Here is a 27,232-nt window from a genome sequence, read left to right as displayed (position 1 = left end):
GGCCTAAGACCCTAAATCGGCGGATCGGTCTATATGGGGGCTATATCAATATATAGTCCGATATAGCCCATCTTCAAACTTAACCTGCTTATGGACAAAAAAAGAATCTGTGCAAAATTTCAGCTCAATATCTCTATTTTTAAAGACTGTAGCGAGATTTCAACAGACAGACGGACAGACGGACGGACATGTCTAGATCGTCTTAGAATTTTACGCTGATCAAGAATATATATACTTTATAGGGTCGGAAATGGATATTTCGATGCGAATATACCCCCATCCTTCGGTGGTGGGTATAAAAACATTTCAAAAACACCAAAATACTTCATTTTAACAATACTCTTCCTTCGATGACAACGAGCCTTTATTCTGGGTGACGCCTAAAGTCTAACTCTTAGCAATATTTCAAAAAAGTGTGACTTTAATGAGCCAAATTTTCCATAACAATGGCGTCTGTGCAATGACACACAATCGCATACACAGCACCATCACCTCAACCCCAATAAATTCTAAATTTAAATAGTATCGAATTTCAATTTATATTAAAGTCTATTTTTTTTTTTTTTTTTTTTTTGAGTGGTAAAAAGCTAAGCTGCACCCTATTCTTGGTTGCTTTTGCAATTTCAATGGAACTCCAACTCTATTGGCCTTTTGTGTTAAATGTTAATCATCATACATGCATCGTTTAAAGTGTGGGTATGGTTTTCTGCAATTAAGTAGAAAAACCTCTCCCAGTTAAACATCATTAATCATTGGGTGCCATTTTAGTTGATTTTAAATTCAAACACTCGCAAAGACAACATAATCAACTAAGCAAAATACAGAGCAAAAAACATATCAGGAAAACAGCAAAAAACACTCTCTGAAATCCCATGACTAACAACAGCTATCGGCATTTAAAATGCATTTTAAATGCACTTTTTTTAGGTGCTGTCAAATAAAAGTAAGAAAAATCAACAACTACTTAAAAAAAGCTTTGCTTAAATCCCTGGGATTATCCTCAACTTAGAGATATAAACGTTGAGAGTGGCACAAAACTCCATAGAGAGCAGATGATTTCAGGCATATAATCACCTAGAAATGGGGGCTAGGATTGTTGCAGCAGACACTGAGCCAGATAGTTACAAAACGCTGCAGAGTATTAAATAGAGCCATGGAAGTCTACCATGGCAAATGGTCAACTATGTGAAAGGATGATAGGATACACACAGACGGACGGACGGATGGACGGGCGGATGTATAAACGAATGAGCTGTGAATGAATGTTTGCTTTGGCTGGAGCTCTAGTAAATACTTAAAATCTTTGCTAATGTAATGGAATTATCATTTCAAAAGAGTCGGGTACAAAAAACAACAACCTTAAAAAGCTATAAAAATATAAAAGTGTGCAGACCAAAAATAAAATTGTTCATTATAATATGACCATTAAATGTGTTATGCACACACTTGCAGGTTGGAGAGTACAAAATACAGAGATGTGGAAATAAAGGGGGAAAATGAAAACAAACAGTCAGTCTTGTATTAAGATTTGTTGGGCTAAGGAATATTTAAATCAAGAAGTCAGATATCCTCTCGTCCCATGGGATCGCACTTCCTGAAGGCCGAAACATATGGAATTTTGCAACTCTGCACACAATTCTCACAAATGCAACGCGAAACAGTTAAAAAAATTTCACCTTTGACGCTTGAAAGCGAGCGTCATTTTGTGCAGCCACACGCAAAGTAGTGTTTATAGTCGTCAAAGTTAAAAATTGTTAAACTTTTGTGAGTTGATTTGTTGACATTTGTTTGCAGAGTTGCATTTTTCAATGTGACGCTCTTCAACGCGCTCTTTCTGTTTAGGCCTTGACATAAACGCTGGCCACTTATGCTTTACTTAAGGCTTATTTTTATTGACCAAACCACCAAGACGTCTATGGCTTTTGTCTTATCTATCGGCTAAATGGTTGTCCATCATATCGATCCGGTCATTTATTCCCTTTTATACCCAAAAGATCTATTATGAACTCCACAATGTTCATCTTTGATGGTAGTGAAATTCTACTGCGCAATGTCCATACGACCGTTCGTTAGGCAACATTATGCTGCAGCTTGTAAAAGAAATCAGACACAGTTTCCCTTAATGCGCCTATATCGATTACTAGTCGAACCGGGCACGCTCCGCTGCAACTTCTTTAACTCTCTAATATCTTTTTAGGGTGGGGACACTCCGCCCTGAATACCATATTCGTTTTCTGGTCTCCAATACATTTCATTTGATACCCTTGTCGGACCACTTTCGCATATGGGTGGCGATTTTGGGGTAAGGGGGAGGGTGCGCCTCCACCCGATATCTAACAAGTAAAAGCGTGCTAAGTTCGGCCGGGCCGAATCTTATATACCCTCCACCATGGATCGCATATGTCGAGTTCTTTTCCCGGCATCTCTTCTTAGGCAAAACAAGAAGTCCGCTTTATATGGCAGCTATATCAGGTTATGAACCGATTTGAACCATATTTGGCACAGTTGTTGTACATCATAACAAAATACTACGTGCCAAAACTCATTCAAATCGGATAGGAATTGCGCCCTCTAGAGGCTCAAGAAGTCAAGACCCAAGATCGGTTTATATGGCAGCTATATCAGGTTATGGAACGATTTGAACCATACTTGGCACAGTTGTTGGATATAATATCGAAACACGTCGTGCAAAATTTCATCCTAATCGGATGAGAATTGCGCACTCTAGAGGCTCAAGAAGTCAAGACCCAAGATCGGTTTATATGGCAGCTATATCAGGTTATGTACCGATTTCAACCATACTTGGCACAGTTGTTGGATATAATAACAAAACACGTCGTGCAAAATTTCATCCTAATCGGATGAGAATTGCGCACTCTAGAGGCTCAAGAAGTCAAGACCCAAGATCGGTTTATATGGCAGCTATATCAGGTTATGTACCGATTTCAACCATACTTGGCACAGTTGTTGGATGTCATAACAAAACACTTGGTGCAAAATTTCATCCCAATCGGATAAGAATTGCGCCCTCTAGAGGCTCAAGAAGTCAAGATCCAAGATCGGTTTATATGGCAGCTATATCAGGTTATGGACCGATTTCAACCATACTTGGCACAGTTGTTGGATGTCATAACAAAACACGTCGTGCAAAATTTCATTCCAATCGGATAAGAATTGCGCACTCTAGAGGCTTAAGAAGTCAAGACCCAAGATCGGTTTATATGGCAGCTATATCAAAACATGGACCGATATGGCCCATTTACAATACCAACCGACCTACACTAATAAGAAGTATTTGTGCAAAATTTCAAGCGCCTAGCTTTACTCCTTCGGAAGTTAGCGTGCTTTCGACAGACAGACGGTAGGACGGACGGATGGACGGACGGACGGACGGACGGACGGACAGACGGACGGACAGACGGACGGACATGGCTAGATCGACATAAAATTTCACGACGATCAAGAATATATATACTTTATGGGGTCTCAGACGAATATTTCGAGTAGTTACAAACAGAATGACGAAATTAGTATACCCCCCATCTTATGGTGGAGGGTATAAAAAAGAAATCGGGCACAGTTCCCCTTAATGCCCCTATATCGATTACTAGTCGAACCGGGCCCGCTCTGCTGCGACTTCTTTACCTCTCTAATATCTTTTTAGTGTGGGGTTACTCCGCCCTGAATACCATATCCCAAACTTTATTACCATATTCGTTTTCTGCTCTCCAATATCTTTCATTTGATACCCTGATTGTGCCCATCGGACCACTTTCGGATATAGGTGGCGTAAGGGGGAGGGTACGCCTCCATCCGATATCTAAAAATTATATAGCCTATGTTTTCTTCCAGACAAACGTACACAATCTATGAAAATATTAAAAAAATCGGTTCAGCCAAGTATTATATGGTCATAATGGGTTAAATGGCGTTTTTGAGTGGTGGCGTGACCCCATATACATCGATCTGATTTTGTACGCCAGATTCGAAATCTACTCCCGAATACCTTTCATTTGAGCCCCATATTGAAATGAAGGTCCAATTTGTCAGTTTAGGGGAGTTTTGAGGTTGGGGCTGCCCGATGGGTACTTAAACTCAAATTTTAATACCATATTCCTATTCCAATCTCCAATACCTTTCATTTGATACCTATATTGTCCCGATCGGTCCACTTTTGATTTTGAAATGTGTTTTTGGTCCGTCCCCCTTCCGATACCGAAAAACTATATAGCCTATGTTTCCTTCCACAATATGCGAAAATTTCGAGCAAATCGGTTCTGCCGTTTTTCAGTCTATACGGAACAAACAAACCGAGTCCCATGTATCCGTGATTGGCTAATGTGCCCATTTTGGGCGTTTTTGTGGGGGTGGGGTGGCCCCCTATACTTCGGCATGAATTTGTATGCCAGATTCGTTATCTACTCCCGCATACTTTCCATTTGATACCAATATTGTCGTACTCGGTCCACTTTGGATTTTGGGTGGTATTTTTTGGGGTAACGGTGGAGGGTCTGCCCTCTTCCGTTATCAATAAATTGCAGAGCCTATTCCTACTTCCTGTCAAAATTCGTAATCTACTCCCGAATACCTTTCATTTGAGTCCCATGTTGTCATGATCGTCAAATAAAACTATTTTAAGGGGTTTTGGGGTTGGGGCGGCCCCCCAGGTACCTGGATCCAACTTTTATTATAAGACTCGTATTCTACTCTTGAATACCTTTCATTTGAATCCCATATTGTTCCGATCGGAACACTTTTATTTGTGAGTAATACTTTTGGGGTAAGGGAGAGGGTCCGCCCCTTCCCGATATCAAATATAGCCCCCATATAAATCGATCCCCAGATTTGACTTTTAGAGCTCTTAGAAACCTCAATTTACATCCTGTTTGACTGAAATTTGGAACAAAGACTTGAATTGCGACTTTCAACATCCTAGCTAAGTATGATCCGAATCGGTCCATAAAAAGATATAGCCCCCATATAAACCGATCTCCAAATTTGACTTCTTGAGCCCTTAGAAACCTCAATTTTCATTCGATTTGGCTGAAACTTGAAACAAAGGCTTGAGTTTTGACTTCCAACATCCATGCTAAGTATGATTCTAATCGGTCTATAAACAGATGTAGCCCCATATAAACCGATCCCCGGATTTGACTTCTTGACCCTTAAAAGCCTAAATTTTGATCCAATTTGGCTGAAACTTGAAACAAAGACTTCTATTATGACGTTCAACATCCCAAGTATAATCCGAATCGACATATAAACAGACATAGCCCCAGACATGGTCCAAAACCCAATCGTATGACTTACAAGATCAGTGCCAAGTTTTATCCGAATCGGTCAATATGGTGATATATGGCCCCTAGGGACCGATATGACTCCCAATAATGTTCCGCTATGGCTGTTTTGCTTGTTCTATTCACCTATTTATTGCAATGTTCAGATAAAATTTTATTATTTGAAACAAGGCTATAAATTTGGCGTATAGTACATGGAAACAGTAGGAACACAGCAAAGAATTTGGCTCAAAAAAAATTTCAATAAAAAGTTTTTGCTTGTTCTATTTACTTATCGCGCGGTTAAGATAAAAATTTCAATTCTTGAAAAATTCGGTATGCAGTAGATTTTTTGAGAATTTTTTCAAGAAATAAAATTTGTATCTTAACCGCGCGATAGGGACAGTAGGCCCGGCACAGGATAACTATGAGCATCACACAGGCTGAAACTTTAAGCTCCAATCTGTGTGGCGGTCTTTGTTATCACGTGAAGCTTAGCTGGAGCTACCGGGGGGCGTCCACAGGTTGCGTATAGTGGAATGCTCCATACGGAGTAGCTGCAAAAGCATTCGCGGATAGTCAGCTGTAGCGAGTGGAGAGTCTCGGCGAGAGGCTGGGTGGCGCGGGCTCTTGCTTAAATACTGAGCGCCCACAATGCTCGATACAACAAGGCGAGTTTTTGGCGCCTTTAAATAACCAATGGCCATCATGTTCCCGCGGCGATTGTTCGTATAGACCGGAACGAACTTGATCGCCTATAAGAGCTTGATGAGGATTGCCACCTCAACAACAACAAAAGGGACAGTAGGAGCACAGCAAAGAATTGCTTGCCGCCATGAACACCCAACGTATTGCAGTTTTATTTATTCTACTTGCTATCTGTCTAACGCTCATAGAGAGTGAAGCACGATGTTGATAGTTTTTAGGACCCACCCCCTAAACCGGACATATTTGCCGACTATTACAATAAAAGGTATTTGTGATTAGAAAACGAATTTGATGTCCAATTTTGAGCAAAGTGTTTGATCCTTTTTACCTAATGGCAATATGGGGTTATTTTAAATGATTTTTTAAAAGGAGTACACGATGCTGATATTTTTTCAGCGCCGAGTGCTTGGGGGTAGTCCCCACACTCCAAAAACACCCCTAAATCGAACATATTTACCGACCATTGCAATATGGGACTCAAATGAAAGGTATAGGGGAGTAGGACACGAAATTAATACCCACTTTCGGCATCAAGTTTCACCCACCACCCCTTCCGTAAAACACCCCCCAAACAGAATTTATTTACTGCCCATGGAAAAATGGGGCACAAATAAAAGGCATTTGAGAGAAAATAAGAATCTGATATCCAAATGTGACACCAAGTATTTGGAGACCGCCCAAATACGATTCTGATATTTTTTCAGGACTAAGTGTCTGGGGGACGACCAAACGCAGCCAAATCGGACATACAATACAATACCGACCACGGCAATATGGGGCTCAAATGAAAGGTATTTTGGAGTAGAGCACGAAATTGATATCCACATTCGGGATCATGTTTCTGGGGGTGCACACCACCCCCTTAATCCACCAAAATCCCCATCAGAATATCAGGCTCTAATAAAGTACTTTAAAAATAGAATACATCTGACAACCAAACCGAAATGATCATAAACCCATCGAGCGAATTCATAGACCAATAAATATTCAAAGGGCAATTTTGTCCAATATATTGTGAAAGAAGGCGCAGAGGAACGGGCCTGGTCCAGCTAGTCTCCCATAAAAACCGAACTCCCAATTTGAATTCATGAGCCCATGTAAGTCATTGTTGTATAGTTTTGCTGAAATTTCGCATGTAGTGTCCTCTTACGACTTCCAACATCCGTGGAGAGATCATAATCCGTCCTTAACCTGATATAGCTCCCATATAACCCGATCTCCCGATTTAACATCTTCAGTATCTGGAAGCTGCAATTGTTATCCGTTTTAGCGAACATTTAGCACATAGTGTAAATAGTCTATAAACCGATCTTTAGATTTGAATTCTCGATACTCTGGAAGGAGCAATTATCACCCGATTTGATTGAAATTTTGCACATGACGTTAAGCTATGACTTCCAACAATCGTGCTAAGCATGGTCCAAATCGGCCTATAACCTGATATAGCTCCCATAACTGGATTTGACATCTTGATCCTGTATCTGATTTGGCTGAAATTCTCAACATGGTAATTCTTTATGAATTCCAGTTATGACAAATACGGTCTGTATTCCTTCATATGGGTCCAGATGTCATGTGTTTTGGAAGAACTAATCAAAGAACGTGTAAAAGCCGATCCATGGTTCTACAGTACATGTTCAGTACATGGTAGCAAATGACAGTAGGAACACAGAACCTTTTATTTTTTTCAAGAATGCCGCAATTATTGGGTTTTTAATTAAACAAATTTTTATACACATAGATTATAGTAGATGGGGACAGTAGGAATACAGCAAAAATAAAATATTATTTCTTTACAAAATTTCTAGAAAACCTGTACATAGTAGATGGGTACAGTAGGTGCACAGCTTAGAACAACTTCCAAAAGTGGGTTGTCTGTAAATATTAGAGTTGTTCTCGACTCGAATCTAGGCGTTTAGCGTAACAGGTAGACATACCAACGCCTGTGGCACATTTGACTTTAGCTTTTTTAAGTCCAAAATTTAAAATTTTCCCCAAAAAATTGTCTGTAAGACTTCCAAAACTTTGGTTTATACATATCTTCAAACTCCTCTCTTTTACTACATCTCTGTCACTCATGACTCTTGCCTCCTAGTCTATGGTATGGTGAAAAAAGACAACTTTAATTCTTTTGCTTATAGTCAAATTGGGTGTGGTATAATGTGATAAGTCAAGGTAAGAATCATACACATCCCAGTTTTTCTGTTGTTTTTTGCTCATGGCTAGTCAAAACCCATATGAGGACTTACGAACATGTACATACTTACACTCCCAGTTATGGGTAAATTATTTTAAAGTCCCATATATATATATATGTGTTATAATGTTGTTGGCATGTCTGATTTGTTTTCAAGCTTACTTAGCCGGCGTTTTTCTTTTCTCTGTGCTTTAATTTCAGTTTTCTGCCGGCCACTTCCCAGGGAAGCCCAGGAAGCATGAACCAAAAAACCGAAAAAAGGGGGTGGACTTGCTCATGGATATGAAACGAAAAAAAGGCATTGCCAGACGTCGCGTCACATTAAATCGCACAATGTATGTGTATGTTTGTGAATATTATAATTTCATTTAAGTTGTAAATAATTTTTATTACTTTACAGTAAAATTTGCTTGATGAGAAGGTGTGGCTTTGTGGGGAAGGCTTATTCCCAAAGGATAGGGAATATGTCGTTGATGAGAAAATATGATTTTAGTTATAATGGTTTACTAGTAAAGAGAGGAGGTCACTTATCATTGAACTTAAAATTGGAATTGGACAACACTCATTGAAATGTCAGAAGTTTGCCCCTGTTCCTTAATGGAATGTTCATGGGCAAATTTGGATTTGTAATAAAAATCCATAGAGTTCCTTTTTCCCATAATAAGTGAGAATTTGCCCCTTTTCAATTCCTACTGGTAATTCTTTGGGGTTATGTTCTCGTTGGAGGGAGGATAGCACCTCAGACATTTCGACTCAAATATGGATATCAAATTCGTGCTGCACTTCCAAATCCCTTTACTTTGAGTCCCACCGTCGGGTACTTGAATCCAAATTATAATACAATATTCGTTTTCTGGTCTAAACCTTTCATTTGATATCCCTTATTGTGCCCATCAGACCACTTTCGGCTAAATATTGATAGATCTACCTCTACCCGTTATCTAAAAACCGTTAGCCTATGTTTCCTTACAGACAAACCTACACAATCTAAGCAAATTTTAAGAAAATCGGTTCAGCCAAATATCATATAGCCATAATGGGTCTAATGGCGTCTTTGAGGGGTGGCGTGACTCCCTATACTTCGATCGGATTTTGTATGCCAGATTCGAAATCTACTCCCGAATACCTTTCATTTGAGCCCAATATTGAAATGAACGTCCAATATGTCTGTTTGGGGGAGTTTTGGGGTTGGGGCGGCCCGATGGGTACTAAAACCCAAATTTTAATACCATTTTCGCATTCTACACTCCAATACTTTTCATTTGATACCTATATTGTCCCGATCGGTTCACTTTTGATTTTGGATTGTGTTTTTGGCATAAGGGGAGGGTCCGTCCCCCTTCTGATACCTGCAAATTATATAGCCTATCTTGTCTTGCAGACCAACATATACAATATGCGAAAATTTTGAGAAAATCGGTTCTGCCGTTTTTCAGTGAATACAGAACAAACAAACCGAGTCCCATATATCCGTGATTGGCTAATGTGCCCATTTTGGTCATTTTTGTGGGAGTGGGGTGACTCCCTATACTTCGACATGAATTTGTATGCCAGATTCGTTATCTTCTCCCGCATACTTTTCATTTGATAGCCATATTGTCCTTATCGGTCCTCTTTTAATTTTGGGTGGTGTTTTTGGGGTAACGGTAGAGGGTCCGCCCCCTGCCGTTATCAATAAATTATTAAGCCTATTTCTACTTCCTGACCATGTTCGTAATATACTCCCGAAAACCTTTCATTTGAGTCCCATATTGTCATGATCATCAAAAAAAACCTATTTTTAGAGGGTTTGGGGCTGGCGCGGCCCCCCAGGTACTTGGACCCAACTTTTATTACGAAAATCGTACTCTCCTCTTGAATATCTTGCATTTTAATCCCATATGGTCCCGATCGGTCCACTTTTATTTTTGAGTAGTACTTTTGGGATAAGGGGGAGGCCCGCTCCCCTTCTGATATCAAAAAATTATATAGCCTATGTTTCCTTCCAGACCAACCTATACAATGTGTGAAAATTTCAATGTAATATATATACCCAAATTGAATTTTATACCCACCACCGAAGGATGGGGGTATTTTAATTTTGTCATTCCGTTTGTAACACATCGAAATATCCATTTCCGACCCTATGGAGCATATATATTCTTGATCAGCGTAAAAATCTAAGACGATCTAGACATGTCCGTCCGTCTGTCTGCTGAAATCACTCTGCAGTCTTTAAAAATAGAGATATTGAGCTGAGTCTTTGCACAGATTTTTTTTTTGTCCCTAAGCAGGTTAAGTTCGAAGATGGCCTACATCGGACTATATCTTCATATAGCCTCCATGTAAACCGGTCCGCCGATTTAGGGTCTTAGGCCCATAAAAGCTACATTTATTATCCGATTTTGCTGAAATTTGGGACAGTGAGTTGTGTTAGGCTCTTCGACATCCTTCGTCAATTTGGCCCAGATCGGTCCAGATTTGGGTATAGCTGCCATATAGACCGTTCCTCCGATTTAGGGTCTTAGGCCCATAAAATCCACATTTATTATCCGATTTTGATGAAATTTGGGACAGTAAGTTGTGTTAGGCCCTTCGACATCCTTCGTCAATTTGGCCCAGATCGGTCCAGATTTGGGTATAGATGCCATATAGACCGTTCCTCCGATTTAGGGTCTTAGGCCCATAAAAGCCACATTTATTATCCGATTTCGCTGAAATTTGGGACAGTGAGTTGTGTTAGGCCCTTTGACATCCTTCGTCAATTTGGCTCAGATCGATCCAGATTTGGATATAGCTGTCATATAGACCCATCCTCGGATTTTGGGTCTTAGGCCCATAAAAGCCACATTTATTATCCGATTTTGCTGAAATTTGGGACAGTGAGTTGTGTTAGGCTCGTCAACTTCCTTCGTTACTTTGGCCTTGATCGGTCCAGATTTGGATACAGCTGCCATATAGACGGATTTAGGGTCTTAGGCCCATAAAAGCCACATTTATTATCCGATTTTGCTTTAATTTGGTACAGTGAATTATGTTAGGCCCTTCGATATCCTTCGTCAATTTGGCCCAGATCAGTCCATATTTGGATATAGCTGCCATATAGACGGATCATCGGATTAAGGGTCTTAGACCCATAAAAGCCACATTTATTATCCGATTTTGCTGAAATTTGGGACAGTGAGTTATGTTAGGCTCGTCGACATCCTTCGTTACTTTGGCCTTGATCGGTCCAGATTTGGTTATAGCTGCCATATAGACCGATCCGCCGATTTAGGGTCTTAGGCCCATAAAAGCCACATTTATTATCCGATTTTGCTGAAATTTGGGACAGTGAGTTGTGTTTGGCCCTTCGACATCCTTCGCCAATTTGGCCCAGATCGGTCCAGATTTGGATATAGCTGCCATATAGGCGGATTTAGGGTCTTAGCCACATTTATTATCCGATTTCGCTGAAATTTTGGACAGAGAGTTAAGTTAAGCCCCTTGACATACTTCTACATTATGGCACAGATCGGTCCAGATTTGGATATTGCTGCCATATAGACCGATCTCTCGATTTAGGGTCTTGCGCCCATAAAAGGCGCATTTATTGTCCGATTTTGCTGAAATTTGGGACAGTGAGTTGTGTTAGGCCCTTCGACATCCCTCGTCAATTTGGCTTAGATCGATCTAGATTTGGATATAGCTGCCATATAGACCGATCTCTCGATTTAATGTTTTGGGCCCATAAAAGGCGCATTTTTTGTCCGATGTTGCCGAAATTTGGGACAGAGAGTTATGTTAAGCCCCTCCACATATTTCTGCAATTTGGTCTGGATAGATCGAGATTTGCATATAGCTGTCATATAGACCGATATCTCAATTTAAAGTCTTGGCCCCAAAAAAAGGCTCATATATAATCCGATTTACTGAAATTTGACACATTGACTTGGGTTAGGCTTTTCGGTTTATTTTTAGATATAGCTACTAAAAAGAGCAATATTTTGTTATACACAATTGAACAATGGCTTTTACTTATTAGTATTTGGTCCAAATCGGATCATATTTCGATATAACTGCTATGGGACATATGGTATGCCAGATTTTGATGAAATGTGGTTTACATATATACCCGAGGTGGTGGGTATCCAATGTTCGGCCCGTCCGAACTTAACGCCTTTTTACTGGTTATATATAAGATAGGCCGCAATTTTCCTCTGCTCAAATTTGGCACATGCATAAGTTTTGACTTAAGGACGAAGCCTATCGCAATTGGATGAAATCGATTCCGATTTGGATATAGCTTCCATATATATGCTCGTCCGATTTCGGATAATAGTGGAATAAAATGGTTGTTTGTGAAGCGATTGGAAGTCCCAGCATATGTGTACAATCTTATCATAGCTCCCATATATGTATTGGGTTGCCCAAAAAGTAATTGCCGATTTTTCATATAGTCTTCGTTGACAAATTTTTTCACAGCTTGTGACTCTGTAATTGCATTCATTCTTCTGTCAGTTACCAGCTGTTACTTTTAGCTTGCTTTAGAAAAAAGTGTAAAAAAGTATATTTGATTAAAGTTCATTCTAAGTTTTATTAAAAATGCATTTACTTTCTTTTAAAAAATCCGCAATTACTTTTTGGTCAACCCAATATATATTAGCCAATATGCGCTTTTAAGACTGGAGTAGCTACTATTTAAGTCCCATCGTAAGAAAGTCCTACAAGGTTCTAGATTTAAACATAGGTTATATATATTAAAGGTAGTATGTATACTCGTTGGTGTAGCGTATTTATAGTCGGCTACACCTGACTTTTGCCTTTCTCTACTGGTTTTATATCATTGCTATTCTTTCTTTAGTTGTTGTTGTTGTTGTAGCAGTGTGTTGTACACTGAGGCGGCAGCCCTTGCCGATGAAGGACTTCATCGGGTCAATCCGGTACGTACAACCGGCTGCCATGGGATTGTTCTTTCTTTAGGAGTAGGGGACTGTAGGAATTCACTCACATTGATTTAAGTGCCCTACCTTATGTCTTTTTTTTTTTAAATAACTCCTATTATTACATATTTTTAACTTTTATATTTTTTCTCATTTATCGAAAGTAGAAGGGGACAGTAGGAATCCAGTAAACCCCTTAAAATTTTGGCCCAAATTTATAATATCTCTTAATTACCGCATCACATCTTTGAACACAAATTATGATTTTCCATTTCGAAGCGATTTGCTCACGATGCATATAAAAATCATTAGAATGATCAATTTATTTTGTTTGATTTTCTTCATGTCCATTTGGAAAAAAGGCAATATTTAACTCAAAAAGCACAGACTCTAAAACTTTCTACACAGCACTCAACACATTGTATGGGCACTGCTGTTTGTTCCGCTAAGAGGAGACAGCATCTTAAATTTAAAAATGTCCATATATTATCGAAAACCCATAAATTATAAAATCAGCCAATGCATGCATGTTTGCCATGGATGAGTGTGTTTTGCATTTACTGACTCGTCGCCTGGGCGATGATGATGATGATGTGATGATGTGATTCTATGGCTTAAGTCAAAGCAAAAAAGTTTCTTTCCATTTTTTTTTTCACTGTTTTTTCATCAGTTTTCATAAAATTTGCTATTACTCACCTTCCCATGGACAGCCTACAATTTCAGCTCTCAAACACACTGTACGATCGTATAGACCATATGGATATATGCGTAGCTTCGATGCGAATATAATCGGTTGTAAAGTGTTTTCCACTTCGCTGTAGGTATTAATGTTGCCGGGCAAAATCTGCAAAAGTGTAGAAAAAAATAAAATTGAGATTTTTGTGTGGAAAATGACAAGAAAAAGTGGAAATAAAATGCTGGTTAAAAGATAAAAGCAAATTATAATTTAGAAATCATTGAAGTGGTGGACATGAGCATAAATTTGGAAGACAACTTTTATGGTTAGTGATGATAGGTTAAATGGAAATTGGAAGAAATGAAAAATGTCTACTCACCTCTTTGCCTTGGGTGTTCTTCCATCGCTTCCAGCTGGTGAATCCTGGTCTCCAATATTCCAAAACATATGCCTCCGTATACTCTTGACCCTGGCCCTTGCCAAAGCGACCTTGGGTACGCACTGCCGTGATGACATGCACCGACAATAAATCCACTTGCAGGTATTCCTTTAAAGCATTAGAGACCATATGTTTGGGACACCAAGCACCGCCATTATTATCGGTTTTCAGTCTGCAAGAATGGCAATAAAACAAAACAAAAACAACAACAATGAAAGATTTGTGCATATATAAAAAACACATCGGACATAAATTACAATTATTGTGGCAATCTCGAAAAACAACCATAGAAAGAAACAAGTAAAAGCGTGCTAAGTTCGGCCGGGCCGAATCTTATATACCCTCCACCATGGATCGAATTTGTCGAGTTCTTTTCCCGGCATCTCTTCTTAGGCAAAAAAGGATATAAGAAAAGAGTTGCTCTGCTATTAAAACGATATCAAGATATGGTTCGGTAAAATGTCAGCCAATTCGTATAAGAATTGCGCCCATTGGGGCTCACGAAATAAAATAGAGAGAACGATATATATGGGATCTGTATCGGGCTATAGACCGATTCAGACCATAATAAACACGTTTGTTGATGGTCATGAGAGGATCCGTCGTACAAAATTTCAGGCATATCGGATAATAATTGCGACCTCTAGGGGCCAAGAAGTCAAGGTCCCAGATCGGTTTATATGGCAGCTATATCAGGTTGTGAACCGATTTCAACCTTATTCGACACAGTTGTTGAAAGTAAAAATAAAATACGTCATGCAAAATTTCAGCCAAATCGGATAGGAATTGCGCCCTCTAGAAGCTCAAGAAGTCAAATCCCCAGATCTGTTTATATGACAGCTATATCAGGTTATGGACCGATTTCAACCATACTTGGCACAGTTGTTGAATATCATAACGAAATACTTCGTGCAAAAATTCATTCAAATCGGATAAGAATTGTGCCCTCTAGAGGCTCAAGAAGTCAAGACCCAAGATCGGTTTATATGGCAGCTATATCAGGTTATGGACCGATTTCAACCATAATTGGCAAGGTTGTTGGATATCGAAACAAAACACGTCGTGCGAAATTCCATTCCATTCGGATAAGAATTGCGCACTCTAGAGGCTCACGAAGTCAAGACCCAAGATCGGTTTATATGGCAGCTATATCAGGTTATGAACCGATTTGAACCATACTTGGCACAGTTGTTGGATATCATAACAAAACACGTCGTGCAAAATTTCATTCCGATCGGATAAGAATTGCGCACGCTAGAGGCTCAAGAAGTCAAGACCCAAGATCGGTTTATATGGCAGCTATATCAGGTTATGAACCGATTTGAACTATACTTGGCACAGTTGTTGGATATCATAACAAAACACGTCATGCAAAATTTCATTCCAATCGGATAAGAATTGCGCACTCTAGAGGCTCAAGAAGTCAAGACCCAAGATCGGTTTATATGGCAGCTATATCAAAACATGGACCGATATGGCCCATTTACAATACCAACCGACCTACACTAATAAGAAGTATTTGAGCAAAATTTCAAGCGGCTAGCTTTACTCCTTCGGAAGTTAGCGTGCTTTCGACAGACAGACGGACGGACGGACGGACGGACGGACGGACGGACGGACGGACGGACGGACGGACAGACGGACGGACATGGCTAGATCGACATAAAATTTCACGACGATCAAGAATATATATACTTTATGGGGTCTCAGACGAATATTTCGAGTAGTTACAAACAGAATGACGAAATTAGTATACCCCCCATCTTATGGTGGAGGGTATAAAAAACAACACAAAATCCAGTGATGATTCAAATAACATGGGCTTTATCATTCACACATATACCACCCATTCCATGCAATCTGCCTGCCAAAGCCACAAAGACTGCAGCACTAAGTTTTTCCAATCACAGTCAGACAGTTGGCTGTGGTTGATACTCAGCCAGCCGCCTGGTGCTGGCTGCCTTTCGTTGGCTGGATGATGGAAAAAAATTTCCTATAAATTAATTGACATTAAATGACAGCCTGGCCCCACATAGCGATGTGGCAGCGGCAGCAGATTCATGAAAATTAAGCGTTTTCCCCCCTTCAAGTTCGAGCTCGTGTGTTTGTTGCAAATGTTGCTTGCCAATAACAAAAGGCAGCAGCAGCGGTGGAAGAGTAGCACAACTACTGCATAAAGTCACCTTTTATTCAATATCACCAAACGTCATCGTCTGCAGAAAATAAAATTAATGTTTGGCTTTTTGTAGGTATGAGGATTTGTGAAAAAAAAGATAGAGAAAAAGCTTCCATGTTTAAAATGCCTTAAATGGTACGTGCAATGAGTAGTAAGACGAGGCAAGAGTTAACCATTAAGGAAAAAAACATTCAATTGGACTGGTAGACTCAAACTGCAAATATCCTGGAAATTCTTTAAAATATTGGGTTTTTTTTTTTAAATGAAATGAATTTTATATTGTAACCCTTGAAAATCTTCGGTCTTCATCTTTTTTATACCCTACACCACTACTGTGGTACAGGGTATTATAACTTAGTGAATTAGTTTGTAACACCCAACAGGAAGAGAGATAGACCCATTGATAAGTATACCAATCGATCCAGAATCACTTTCTGATTCGATTAAGCTATGCCCGTCTGTCTGTCTATCTGTCAACCTGTCCGTCTGTCTGTCTATCTGTCCACCTGTCCGTATGTCCATGTTAATTTGTGTACAAACTACAGGTCGCAATTTTCATTTGATCGTCTTCAAATTTGGTACAAGCATGTTTTTCGGCCTAGGGACGAAGCCTATTGAAATTGGAAACAAGTAAGAGCGTGCTAAGTTCGGCTGGGCCGAATCTTATATACCCTCCACCATGGAGCGCATTTGTCGAGTTCTATGCCCGGTATCTCTTTCTAGGCAAACAAAGAATATTGAATAAGATCTGCTATGCCATTGGAGCTATATCAAGTTATAGTCCGATTCGGACCATAAATGAATGCAGAACTTGTAGAAGTCATTGTGTAATATTTCAGTTCATTCGGATAATAATTGCGCCTTGTAGGGGCTCAGAAAACAAAATCGGGAGTTCGCTTTATATGGGAGCTGTATCAAGCTATTGATCGTTTTAGACCATATTAGACATGTATGTTGAAGGTCATGAGAGAAGCTGTTGTACAAAATTTAAGCCAAATCTGATGAGAATTGCGCCCTTTAGAGGTTCAAGAATACAAAATTTAAGCCAAATCGGATGAGAATTGCGCCCTCTAGAGGTTCAAGATTTCAAGATCCCAGATCGTTTATGTGACAGCTATACCAGATTATGACCCGATTTAAATCATACTAAGGACAGTTGTTGGAAGTGATACCAAAACACCACGTGCAAAATTTCAGTTAAATCAGACGAGATTTGCGCCCAGTAGAAGCTTAAGAAGTCAAGACCCAAAATCGATTTATATGGTAGCTATATCAAAACATTTACCGATTTGAACCATACCTAACACTGTGGTTGGAAGTCACAACAAAACACCACGTGCAAAATTTCAGTCAAATCGGACGAGAATTGCGCCCTCTAGAGGCTCAAGAAGTCAAGATCCCAGATCGGTTTAAATGGCAGCTATATCAGGTTATATACCGATTTGAATCATGCTAAGCACAGTTGTTGGAAGTGATACCAAAACACTACGTGCAAATTTAAGCACAGTTATTGGAAGTCATAACAAAACACCTCATCCAAAATTTCAGTCAAATCGGACGAGATTTGCGCCCTCTAGAGTCTCAAGAAGTCAAGATCCCAGATCGGTTTATATGACAGCTATATCAGGTTATGAACCGATTTGAACCATACTTGGCACAGTTGTTGGATATCTTAACGAAACACGTTGTGCAAACTTTCATCCCAATCGGATAAGAATTGCGCACTCTAGAGGCTCAAGAAGTCAAGACCCAAGATTGGTTTATATGGCAGCTATATCAAAACATGGACCGATTTGGCCCATTTACAATACCAACCGACCTACACTAATAAAAAGTATTTGTGCAAAATTTCAAGCGGCTAGCTGTACTCCTTCGAAAGTTAGCGTGATTTCGACAGACAGACGGACGGACGGACGGTCGGACATGACTAGATCGACCTAAAATGACAGGACGATCAAGAATGTATGTACTTTATGGGGTCTCAGACGAATATTTCGAGGTGTTACAAACAGAATGACGGAATTAGTATACCCCCATTCCATGGTGAAGGGTATAAAAATCGAATCAGATTTGCATATAGCTCCCATATATTGTATATGTTCGTCCGATTTGCAGAAGTAATGCAATAAAATGATCTTTTGTTACCGATTTTTTCAGAATTTAGTAGGAAGGATTTTTTTGAGTTTCTCGACATTACTGGTGAATTTCATAGAAATCGGTTCCGAGTTAGATATACAATAGCTCTCATATATATACATAGCCCGATTTTCACTCCTAAAGCCATTCCAAAATTTTGAACAACGCCTTCCTCAACGACTACCGCAATATATGAGAAGATTGCTTGAAATCGTTTCAGATTTGGATATAGCTCCCATATATATGTTCGTCCGATTTGCAGTAATAATGCAATAAAATGGTCAGTTGTTAACCCATTCCCTCGAAATTTGGCGGGATGGATTTTCTTATGACTCTCGAAATTACTGGTGAATTTCATAGAAATCGGTTCAGATGTAGATATAGCTCTCATGTATATATATCGCCCGATTTTCACTCCTAGAGCCATTGCAATCAAATTTGTTAACCAATTTTCCCAAAACTTTGTACAATGCCTTGCTCGACGACTTCCACATTATCTGAGAAGTTTGCTCGAAATCGGTTCAGAATTAGATATAGCTCCCATATATATGTTTGTCACATTTTAGGCAATTTCCAATAATGTTGTCATTTTTCAACCGTAGTTATAACAGTTTGAATATATTTGCTCGCCGAGGTCGATCAAAATTGGTTCAGAATTGGATATAGCTCCCACAGTGTATTTATAGGGTAGTTGTAGGGTATTATACAGTCGGCACCGCCCGTCGTTTGCCCTTCCTTACTGGTTTTTCACTTAAGTTTTTCCCAGAATTTTCATATCACCCTCTCCTTTTAACATAGTCCTCATTCTTGATGATGGTCATGTTCTATAAAACGATTGGTTTAAGAAGTCTTAACCAAATGATTTTGATTTGTTCTTTTTAAAGTTTTTTTTTTTTTTTTTTGCTTTCCTTTTTTTATTGTGGTATTCCTGCTGTCCCCAATGTTCCTTAAAGCTGCCTTAGTCATTTGATATCGTTGTCGTTGCTCAGGGGGCATACATTAGTCTTCGACGTTTAAGTGGCGTTTTTAAGATTTGTTTGTGAGGCTGATTTTAGTGATTTTTTTTCCTTTGCATTTTGTCGTTGTTTTTTTTTTTTTTTGGTTTTGGTTTTGTCCAATTTTGTGGCCAATACTAAAGATTTTAATGTAAATTGCGTTTATAGCTTCAACATTTTGTGTATAAAACGTCAATTCTTGGCCATGTTATCATTTTTGAAATTCGTTACCGCAAAAGAGCAAACCACAGCAGTCGTCACAGACTCCGAAACGCCAGCCCGACAACAGAGGGTAGGGTTACCATTTTTTTTTTTTTGTATTATCAACCACTTCTCAGTACATGGTATCACAAGTGCATTAGTTTTTGTAACCAAAAAGGATGTTGCATATCAAGCAACGGTACTAGGACAAGTCCAGCGCGAAATTATTCTGTAACTTTACCAAAATTCAGCAAAATCGAGTAATAAAGGGGCCTTATCTGTGTTCAAGATCATAAATCGGGAGATCGGTATATGTGGCAGTATATGTGCAGCATATTCGGCAAGGCTGTGTAGAGGTCTAATTGTATTAGACCTCTACACCGTACTAAATTTCAACAAAATCGTGTAATAAACACCCATTTTATGGATGAAAGAAATCGGTATATATGGCTGCTACAACCAAATATGGTCCCAAGTGAACAAAATTCTTATATGGTCCGTCCTGAACCATACTCCACACGGCAGACGAAGAGCCTAGCACTGCTCACAGTATGCAAAATGCAAATTTTGCCCATGAACATTCCACTAAGGAACAGGGGCAAACTTCTCACATATCAATGAGTGTAGTCCGATTAAAATTTAAGCTCAATGATAAGGGGCCTCCTTTTTCTAGCCGAGTCCGAACGGCATGCCGCAGTGCAACACCTCTTTGGAGAGAAGTTTTACATGGCATAGTATCTCACAAATGTTGCCAGCATTTGGAGGGGAAAACCACCGTTGAAAAATTTTTCTGATGGTCTCGCCAGGATTCGAACCCAGGCGTTCAGCGCTACGGTGACCTCCAAGAGTGGCTAAGAGAAAGTCATTCCTGCTAGAATTCGTGAGAATCGGTTATCAAATGAGTATTTTATTGCATTATTACTGCAAATCGGACAAACATATATATGGGAGCTATATCAAAATCTGAACCGATTTTTTTCAATTTCAATAGGCTTCGTCTCAATGCCGAAAAACATACGTATACCAAATTTTAAGACGATCGGATGAAAACTGCGACCTGCACAGCAGAGTAATAGCTCTCAAGGAAGAGGTGCTACTCTGCGGTACGCCATCTTTGTCTCTGAGTAATTTTTATCATATCACGGAGATGTATCAGACTATGTAAGAGATGTTATGCATATTTTTCTTGAAATACCCAACATCACAAATCTGGAAACATAGTCAGTGATACAGTCACAGCAATAATGGGGAGGATTGGGGGTACGTGAGGCACCACCAAAACTGCTCCAGCGCACATGAAGATCGACTGGGAAAATATGGGAATAAAATTAAATGCTTTCTAGACTGGAGTACGATATGATACCCATCTTGTGTAGCAAAGCATAGAACTTATTCCGTAATATTTTCTGGAAAATTCACTTCAAAGGGTGCAGAACTCAAGGAATACGTATCTGAAGACAGTGTTTGGGACAAAGGCCCGCCATAGTTTCTGCGGAAAATTTCATGCAGATAGGAAGTTCATCAGAAAGTGCTGTCGAGATAAGGATGATCATGGGTCAATCGACTTACAATGTCTGAAAAATCAAGAATATAAATAACTAGCCGAACTGGGCCCGCTCCGCTGCGCCACTGAAGCTTATGTCCGCCTATGACGCCGAACGCCTGTGTTCGAATCCTGGCGAGAACATCGGACAAAATTTAAAGCAGTGGTAATCACCTCTCAATGCTGGTGGCATTTGCGAGGTACCTTGTCATTCATGGTCGTGTAAACAATTCTCCCCAAAGAGATGTCGAACTGCGGCATGACGTTCAGTGGGGCTACTCCACAAACACATGGCTCTATATTGTCGTGATTGGTCTATACATCCATTTGGCGAGGTTAGGGCTGGCCCCGCGGCACCCGATCCCCACAATAGAAACCATGTTTGTTTTTAGTAAATGTGAGAGTGCAAACAAATTCCGGACGAATCACATAACCTCGAGAGATCTCGGAGATCTGGAATTTTTGAAAATTAGGGTAATGGGAAGTGCTTTGTAGGGGAGACATTTCGTTTCAAATATGGTGTCAAATTCGTGATCCACTTCCAAAACTATTTAGTTTGAGCCCTATATTGCCATGGTCGGTAAGTATAAACCGTTTGGAAGGAATTTTGGGGCTGGGAGGCCACCGGTACTTTGCTCCCAAAATACCGATGATTTAAGCTCTATATTGCCATAGTCGGAAATGAAGTTCAGTTTAGGGGGTGATTTAGGGCGTACCCCCAAACACTTGGATACAAAATTGGATATCAAATTCGGTTTGTCCTCTCAAATGGGTCAATTAACCTATTCGACGTATTTTTAGTAGGAAAAGCGCCACCTTTACTTGAAACCAAACTTTAATGTCATATTCGTAATCTACTCCCAAATATATTTTACTTAAATCCCATATAGCCATGGTCGGATGATATGCCCATTTGGGGATATTTGGGTATGGGGCATCCTCCCATTACTTGTACCTAATTTTTGTATGCCATATTTGTAATCTACTGCCGAATACTTTTCATTGGAGCCTCATATTGATAGGAACGGTGAATATATCTGCTTAGAGGAGTTTTGGGGTTGGGGCGGCCCGCTGGGTACTTAGACTCAACATTTAATACGATATTCATTTTCTAATCTCCAATACCTTTCATTTGATATCCATATTGTTCTTATCGGCCCACTTTTGATTTTGGGTGGTATTTTTGGGGTAACGGGGGAGGATCCATCCCCTTCCGATATCAAAAAATTATAAAGCCTATTCCTTCTTCCTGCCTATATTTGTAATCTACTCCCGAATACCTTTCATTTGAGTCCCATATTGTCATGATCGTCAAATAAACCTATTTTAAGGGGTTTTGGGGCTGGGGCGGCTCCCCAGGAACGTGGACCCAACTATTATTATGAAATACGTACTCCTCTCCTGAATACCTTTGATTTGAGTCCTATATTGTTCTGATCGGTATATTTTTATTTTTGGGTAGTACTTTTGGAGAAAGGGGGAGGGTCCGCCCCCTCCCGATATCAGCAAATTTTAAAGCATATGTTTTCTTCCAGACCATTCTATACAATTTGTGAAAATTTCGAGGTAATTGATTTTGAGTCTATACGGAACAAACAAACAAATCATAATTGGTTTCCGTTTTACATTGGCAACCCTTATCAGGAACCCCTCTTTCTATGAAAATTGCTTCTGGTGACTTGTTAAGTTCGTTAAGTCGTTGTGTGATTTTTGTTTTGTTTGTCTTCATCTTTTCCTTCCGAGCTGGCTACTAGCTGGCTGACTCTGGCTGGCTGGATGGCAGGGTCTTGGTTTTTCTCCTTCTATTTCACTGCTGGGTATGATGTCTTTTTATGCGCTGGAGTTCAAACCTCAAGCTCATTTGGGAGTCTGTTTGTGCTGTTATTGTTGTATATGGCTCTTGCAGTTAAGTGTAATGGATCTTTATAGCTGGGGATTTCTGTAGTGCTGTTGCTGGTGCTGCTGTTTTTAGTTCCTGCTTTTTTCCTGATTTTGTTTGGTTTGCTTCAAACTCAGCAGGATGTTGTCTTGGTAATTAAGGATTAATATTTTTCTTCTCCCGCCATCTTTGGCTGTGGCCAAAGTGTCTTAGTTATGGAGGGGTTCATTCGTTCTTCTGCTGTTTGATAAAATGAAAAATCACTTTTGTTGGTAATTTTTTTTGCGATGATTTTGTTTTCAGCCAGCCACTTCTCTTTAAGGCGTTGTTTTTTTAAGCAGCATGTCTGTCTTAAGCATTTATTGATATGTTAATTTTTTTGGATTTTTTTTTTGTTTTGTTTTTTGGTGCAAGAAAACAAAAAACTTGGCAGGGTGCTGGGGTTTTTTTTGGTTAATGGTTTTCATGGTTTTTTTTCGAAGGACGTAATGGCTAAATTAAGGAGAATGAAGTGATTTTTTAGTGTTATTTTTAGATGTAAGGGCTGAATATTTGGTTAAATCCAGAAGGTGGCATTTAAGAAAATTAAGTAGATCTCCGGCGCTAGTAGAAGGATAACTGAGACTTTAAAAGACTATAGGGAGAAGAATTTTATATTTCGTAAACTGAATTCTTTTCACATGAGATAAAAGGTTCAGAATTTCTTTATTCTGTCAGCAATGCACTGTAATATCCATCTCCTACTCCAAGGATTTAGATTTTTTAGTTATATGTACATAATCGGTATTGTCGTCATATAAACAGTAGGACCTAAAACAGAGCACTTATTTGGAATGGCTGTCACTATATAGACTGAAAATAAACTCACTTTGACAAATTTGCCTATTAAGATAAGAAATAAACGACAGACCCAAAGGCTCAGTTGGAGTTGTATTCAAGACCCCAAAACTGGTAATCCGATCTTTCTTTCTCTTTAGCTACAGGGGTGATTTAGCACTTCTTTACTTATTCTTCATGCCATTGTCTTAATATTTTGTTTACAAAATTGAACAAATTTTCTTCTTTCAATCTCAAAAAAAAAAAAACGGAAGTTCATAAAAATTTGTCTGCTTTTATATTTCTCACTTTCGAAAAAAACCATGATTCGGAAACCACAATCCAAGTTGTATGTCATTACAATGACATACTTTTAGATGATGTGCTCTGCAATTCCCCAGAGCATTAAAAAATTTAATGATTCTACGAATATCAACAAAAAACGCCTTTAACAAAGTTCTGTATTTTTGTTTTTTACATAGACTCAACTTGAGGCCAACTATCATTAAAGTTGGAACAATTGCATCAACTGATGTTTATCATTAAACATCATAAACACCAAAATTAAGATCATTTTCCAGCACTTGAGATAAGGCAACAATAGAAACATTAAGGAATCAAACCATCAAGCAAATGCAATGATAACCCATTCAACTTGATGAAATAAAATTTCAACATATTTTGTTTTTGGTGTTTGTGAGGGGAAGAAAACCACAAAGAAAGCCAAAGAAAATGCCGAGTAGAAAATAGAAAACAATTTCCCAGAAATAGAAATGCTTTTTATGGCCAAGCACTTAAACGTTTCAACAAAAATGCAATTTCAGAAAAAATTAGTTTTTTTTTTTTTTTCTTCAAAGGTGCTCTCCAGAAAAAGTTCATTACAGCAGGTATAGGCCACCAAGCAACAATCTATACAACGGTGGTTAATTTGTATTGCAGGTCATATGGTCTACAGCCCCCTTACCCAAAAGGTGTTCCATTCATATGGCAGGCCGTTAATGATGCTGATGTTGGCTAAGGCGGCTTTTATTGCTTTGATGTCTAGGGGATCTTGTGTGTGTGTGTGGCTACGGTCCCCCATCTGCATCAGACTATCTTTGAAAATTTCTTCTCATTTCTTCTTCCTCAGCTCTAACTAAAAATTATGTTGCTGTATTATTTTCTAGTGGTAATGCTTTGACTTTTCCTCTTGCTTCACTTACTGACTGCCTCATCACGGCCAAGCGAGTGTGTGTTTTCTTTATTTTTAAGTTATAATTTTTTTTTTTGTTTCGTTTTCTGCTTCATCTTTATAGACAACTTATATTTTCTTGGTAATTACTTAGCACTTGAACATGTAGACAGAGCGACAGACAGACAGCTAGACATAGCCATCTAGCGCATAGTCATTTACACACAAAGTAGAGGAAGTATTCGATGAAGATGATGATTTTTATGAAATCCACACATAGAGAAAACCAGCTAGAAATGAAAAATTATTACAAAATGTAATGATAAAATGGCTTAAATGTGGAGCAGCCATATATGAGTATTTGTTTGTAGTTTAGTTCTGAGATCTTTAGAGTATTTGTTCTTTTGAGCTCAACATATCATAAAAATTTAGTTCGACAAGCATATGTCAACAGCAAAATGTTGGAGTGGATTATAGGAGATAAAAGTAGAAGAAGATGATTTCTTTTCTTAACGATATTGGGTAAATGTTGCCCCAAAATGAAGGCAATATATATAAAGAGGCATGTTAATCCCTAAAGTATGCTACATATTGTTAAATAAAGTAAATAGGGCACCAACAATTGCTTAATATCAAAATTGCCTAATTGAATGGCCTTAACAAAATTAGAAAAACAACTAATAAGTTTGTTTCACTTCCAAAACAAAATTGTGTGTGGATCTTTGAATTGCGGCAACATATACTGCTATAATGTTAAGCCCGGAAGTATGCAACATTTTAATAAAAACAAGAGAGAGTAAGTTCAGTTCGATTGGAATAAATCTTCGGCTTTCACCACCATGAATACCATCCGTTAAGTTTTTTTTAAAAGAATTTTTATAGGATTTGGGCCAAACTTGTCATGAATAATAGCGCCCTCTAGCATCTCAAGTAAACATCTCGAGAGATCGGTTTACCTGGGAGCTATATCAGGTTAGAGGCTGATTTGAACCATGATTGGTGTGGATTTTGGAAGTTAAAACGAAAAACTATTTGCAAAATTTCATCTGAAAAGGATAATAATTGCGCCACCTAGCGGCGCATAAAGTTAAATGGGGATATCGCGTTATATTGGAGCTATATAAGCCTATGAACCAGCAAGGAAATTACTGGGTGTCGATGTTGAAAGTTGTAATAAATTACAATCTGCAAAATTTTATTGATATCGAATGAAAATTGCGCCCTCTAGCTGGAAAATCGGTTTACTTGGAAGCTTTTCACTTTAAGTTTGGTTGAAAATGGGGGATGGGGTATACTAATCTAGTCATTCCGTTTATAATACTTCGAACCATTGAGCTGAGACACTATAAAGTAAACTTATTTTGATCGTATTGACATTCTGACTCGATTTAGTCATGTCCGTCAGCCCGTCTATCCGTCAGCCTGCCTGTCTGTTTGTCTGTCCAAATCACGATGGTGTTCGACCTACATCTTATCGATGTACGTCGTTGGGGGTTGCAAATGGATATAGTCCCCATATAAACCGATTCCAAGTTTTGACTTCTGAAGCATCAGTTTTCATCCGATTTACCTCAAATTTGGCACCAAGACTTCTGTCTTTCAACCTCAGTGCCGAGTATAATCCGAATCGGTCTATAAACTGGTAAATCCTCCATTTAAACCGATTCCTTCTTGAATTCCTAGAAGCCTCCATTTGCATCTTATTTGGGTAAAATGTGGCACAAAAACTTCCATTTTGACTTCCAACATCAGTGACGAAAATGAATTTCAAACATTTCAGCTTAATCGGATGAAAACTGCGTCATTTAGGGGCTCAAGCAGTCAAGTCCCCATACAAGCCGATCCCCGGATTTTACTGCTTGATTCCCTAAAAGACTCAGTTTTCATCCCATTAAGCTGAAATTAGGCACAAGGACTTTCGTTCTGACTTTCAACATCAGTGTTGAGCATGATCCGAAACGGTCTATTAACCGGTGTAACCCCATATAAACCTATTTCTGGATTTGGCTTTTTGAGCCCCAAATCTTCATCTTATTTGACTGAAATTGAATTCAAAGATTTTTGCTATGATTTTCAGCGTCCGTGCCAAGTATGATCCGAATCGGTCTATAAACTGCT

General features: G+C 39.0%; 1 protein-coding gene across 2 annotated transcripts in view; it reads right to left on the bottom strand.

The window, feature by feature from the left end:
- LOC106090654 (discoidin domain-containing receptor 2) overlaps positions 1 to 27,232 on the bottom strand; it is a 236,296-nt gene that overhangs the window by 80,758 nt on the left and 128,306 nt on the right. For both annotated transcript variants that reach the window (XM_059364305.1, XM_059364306.1), the window contains exons 4-5: positions 14,138 to 14,369; positions 13,779 to 13,926 (exon numbers count right to left, since the gene is read on the bottom strand). In XM_059364305.1, coding sequence (XP_059220288.1) covers positions 13,779 to 13,926; positions 14,138 to 14,369 — 380 coding nt within the window. The remainder of the gene's footprint in view (positions 1 to 13,778; positions 13,927 to 14,137; positions 14,370 to 27,232) is intronic.

Source organism: Stomoxys calcitrans, chromosome 3 (genome assembly GCF_963082655.1).
Source record: "Stomoxys calcitrans chromosome 3, idStoCalc2.1, whole genome shotgun sequence".
Classification (NCBI taxonomy): Eukaryota; Metazoa; Arthropoda; class Insecta; order Diptera; family Muscidae; genus Stomoxys; species Stomoxys calcitrans.
This window is presented reverse-complemented; position numbering and strand designations above follow the sequence as displayed.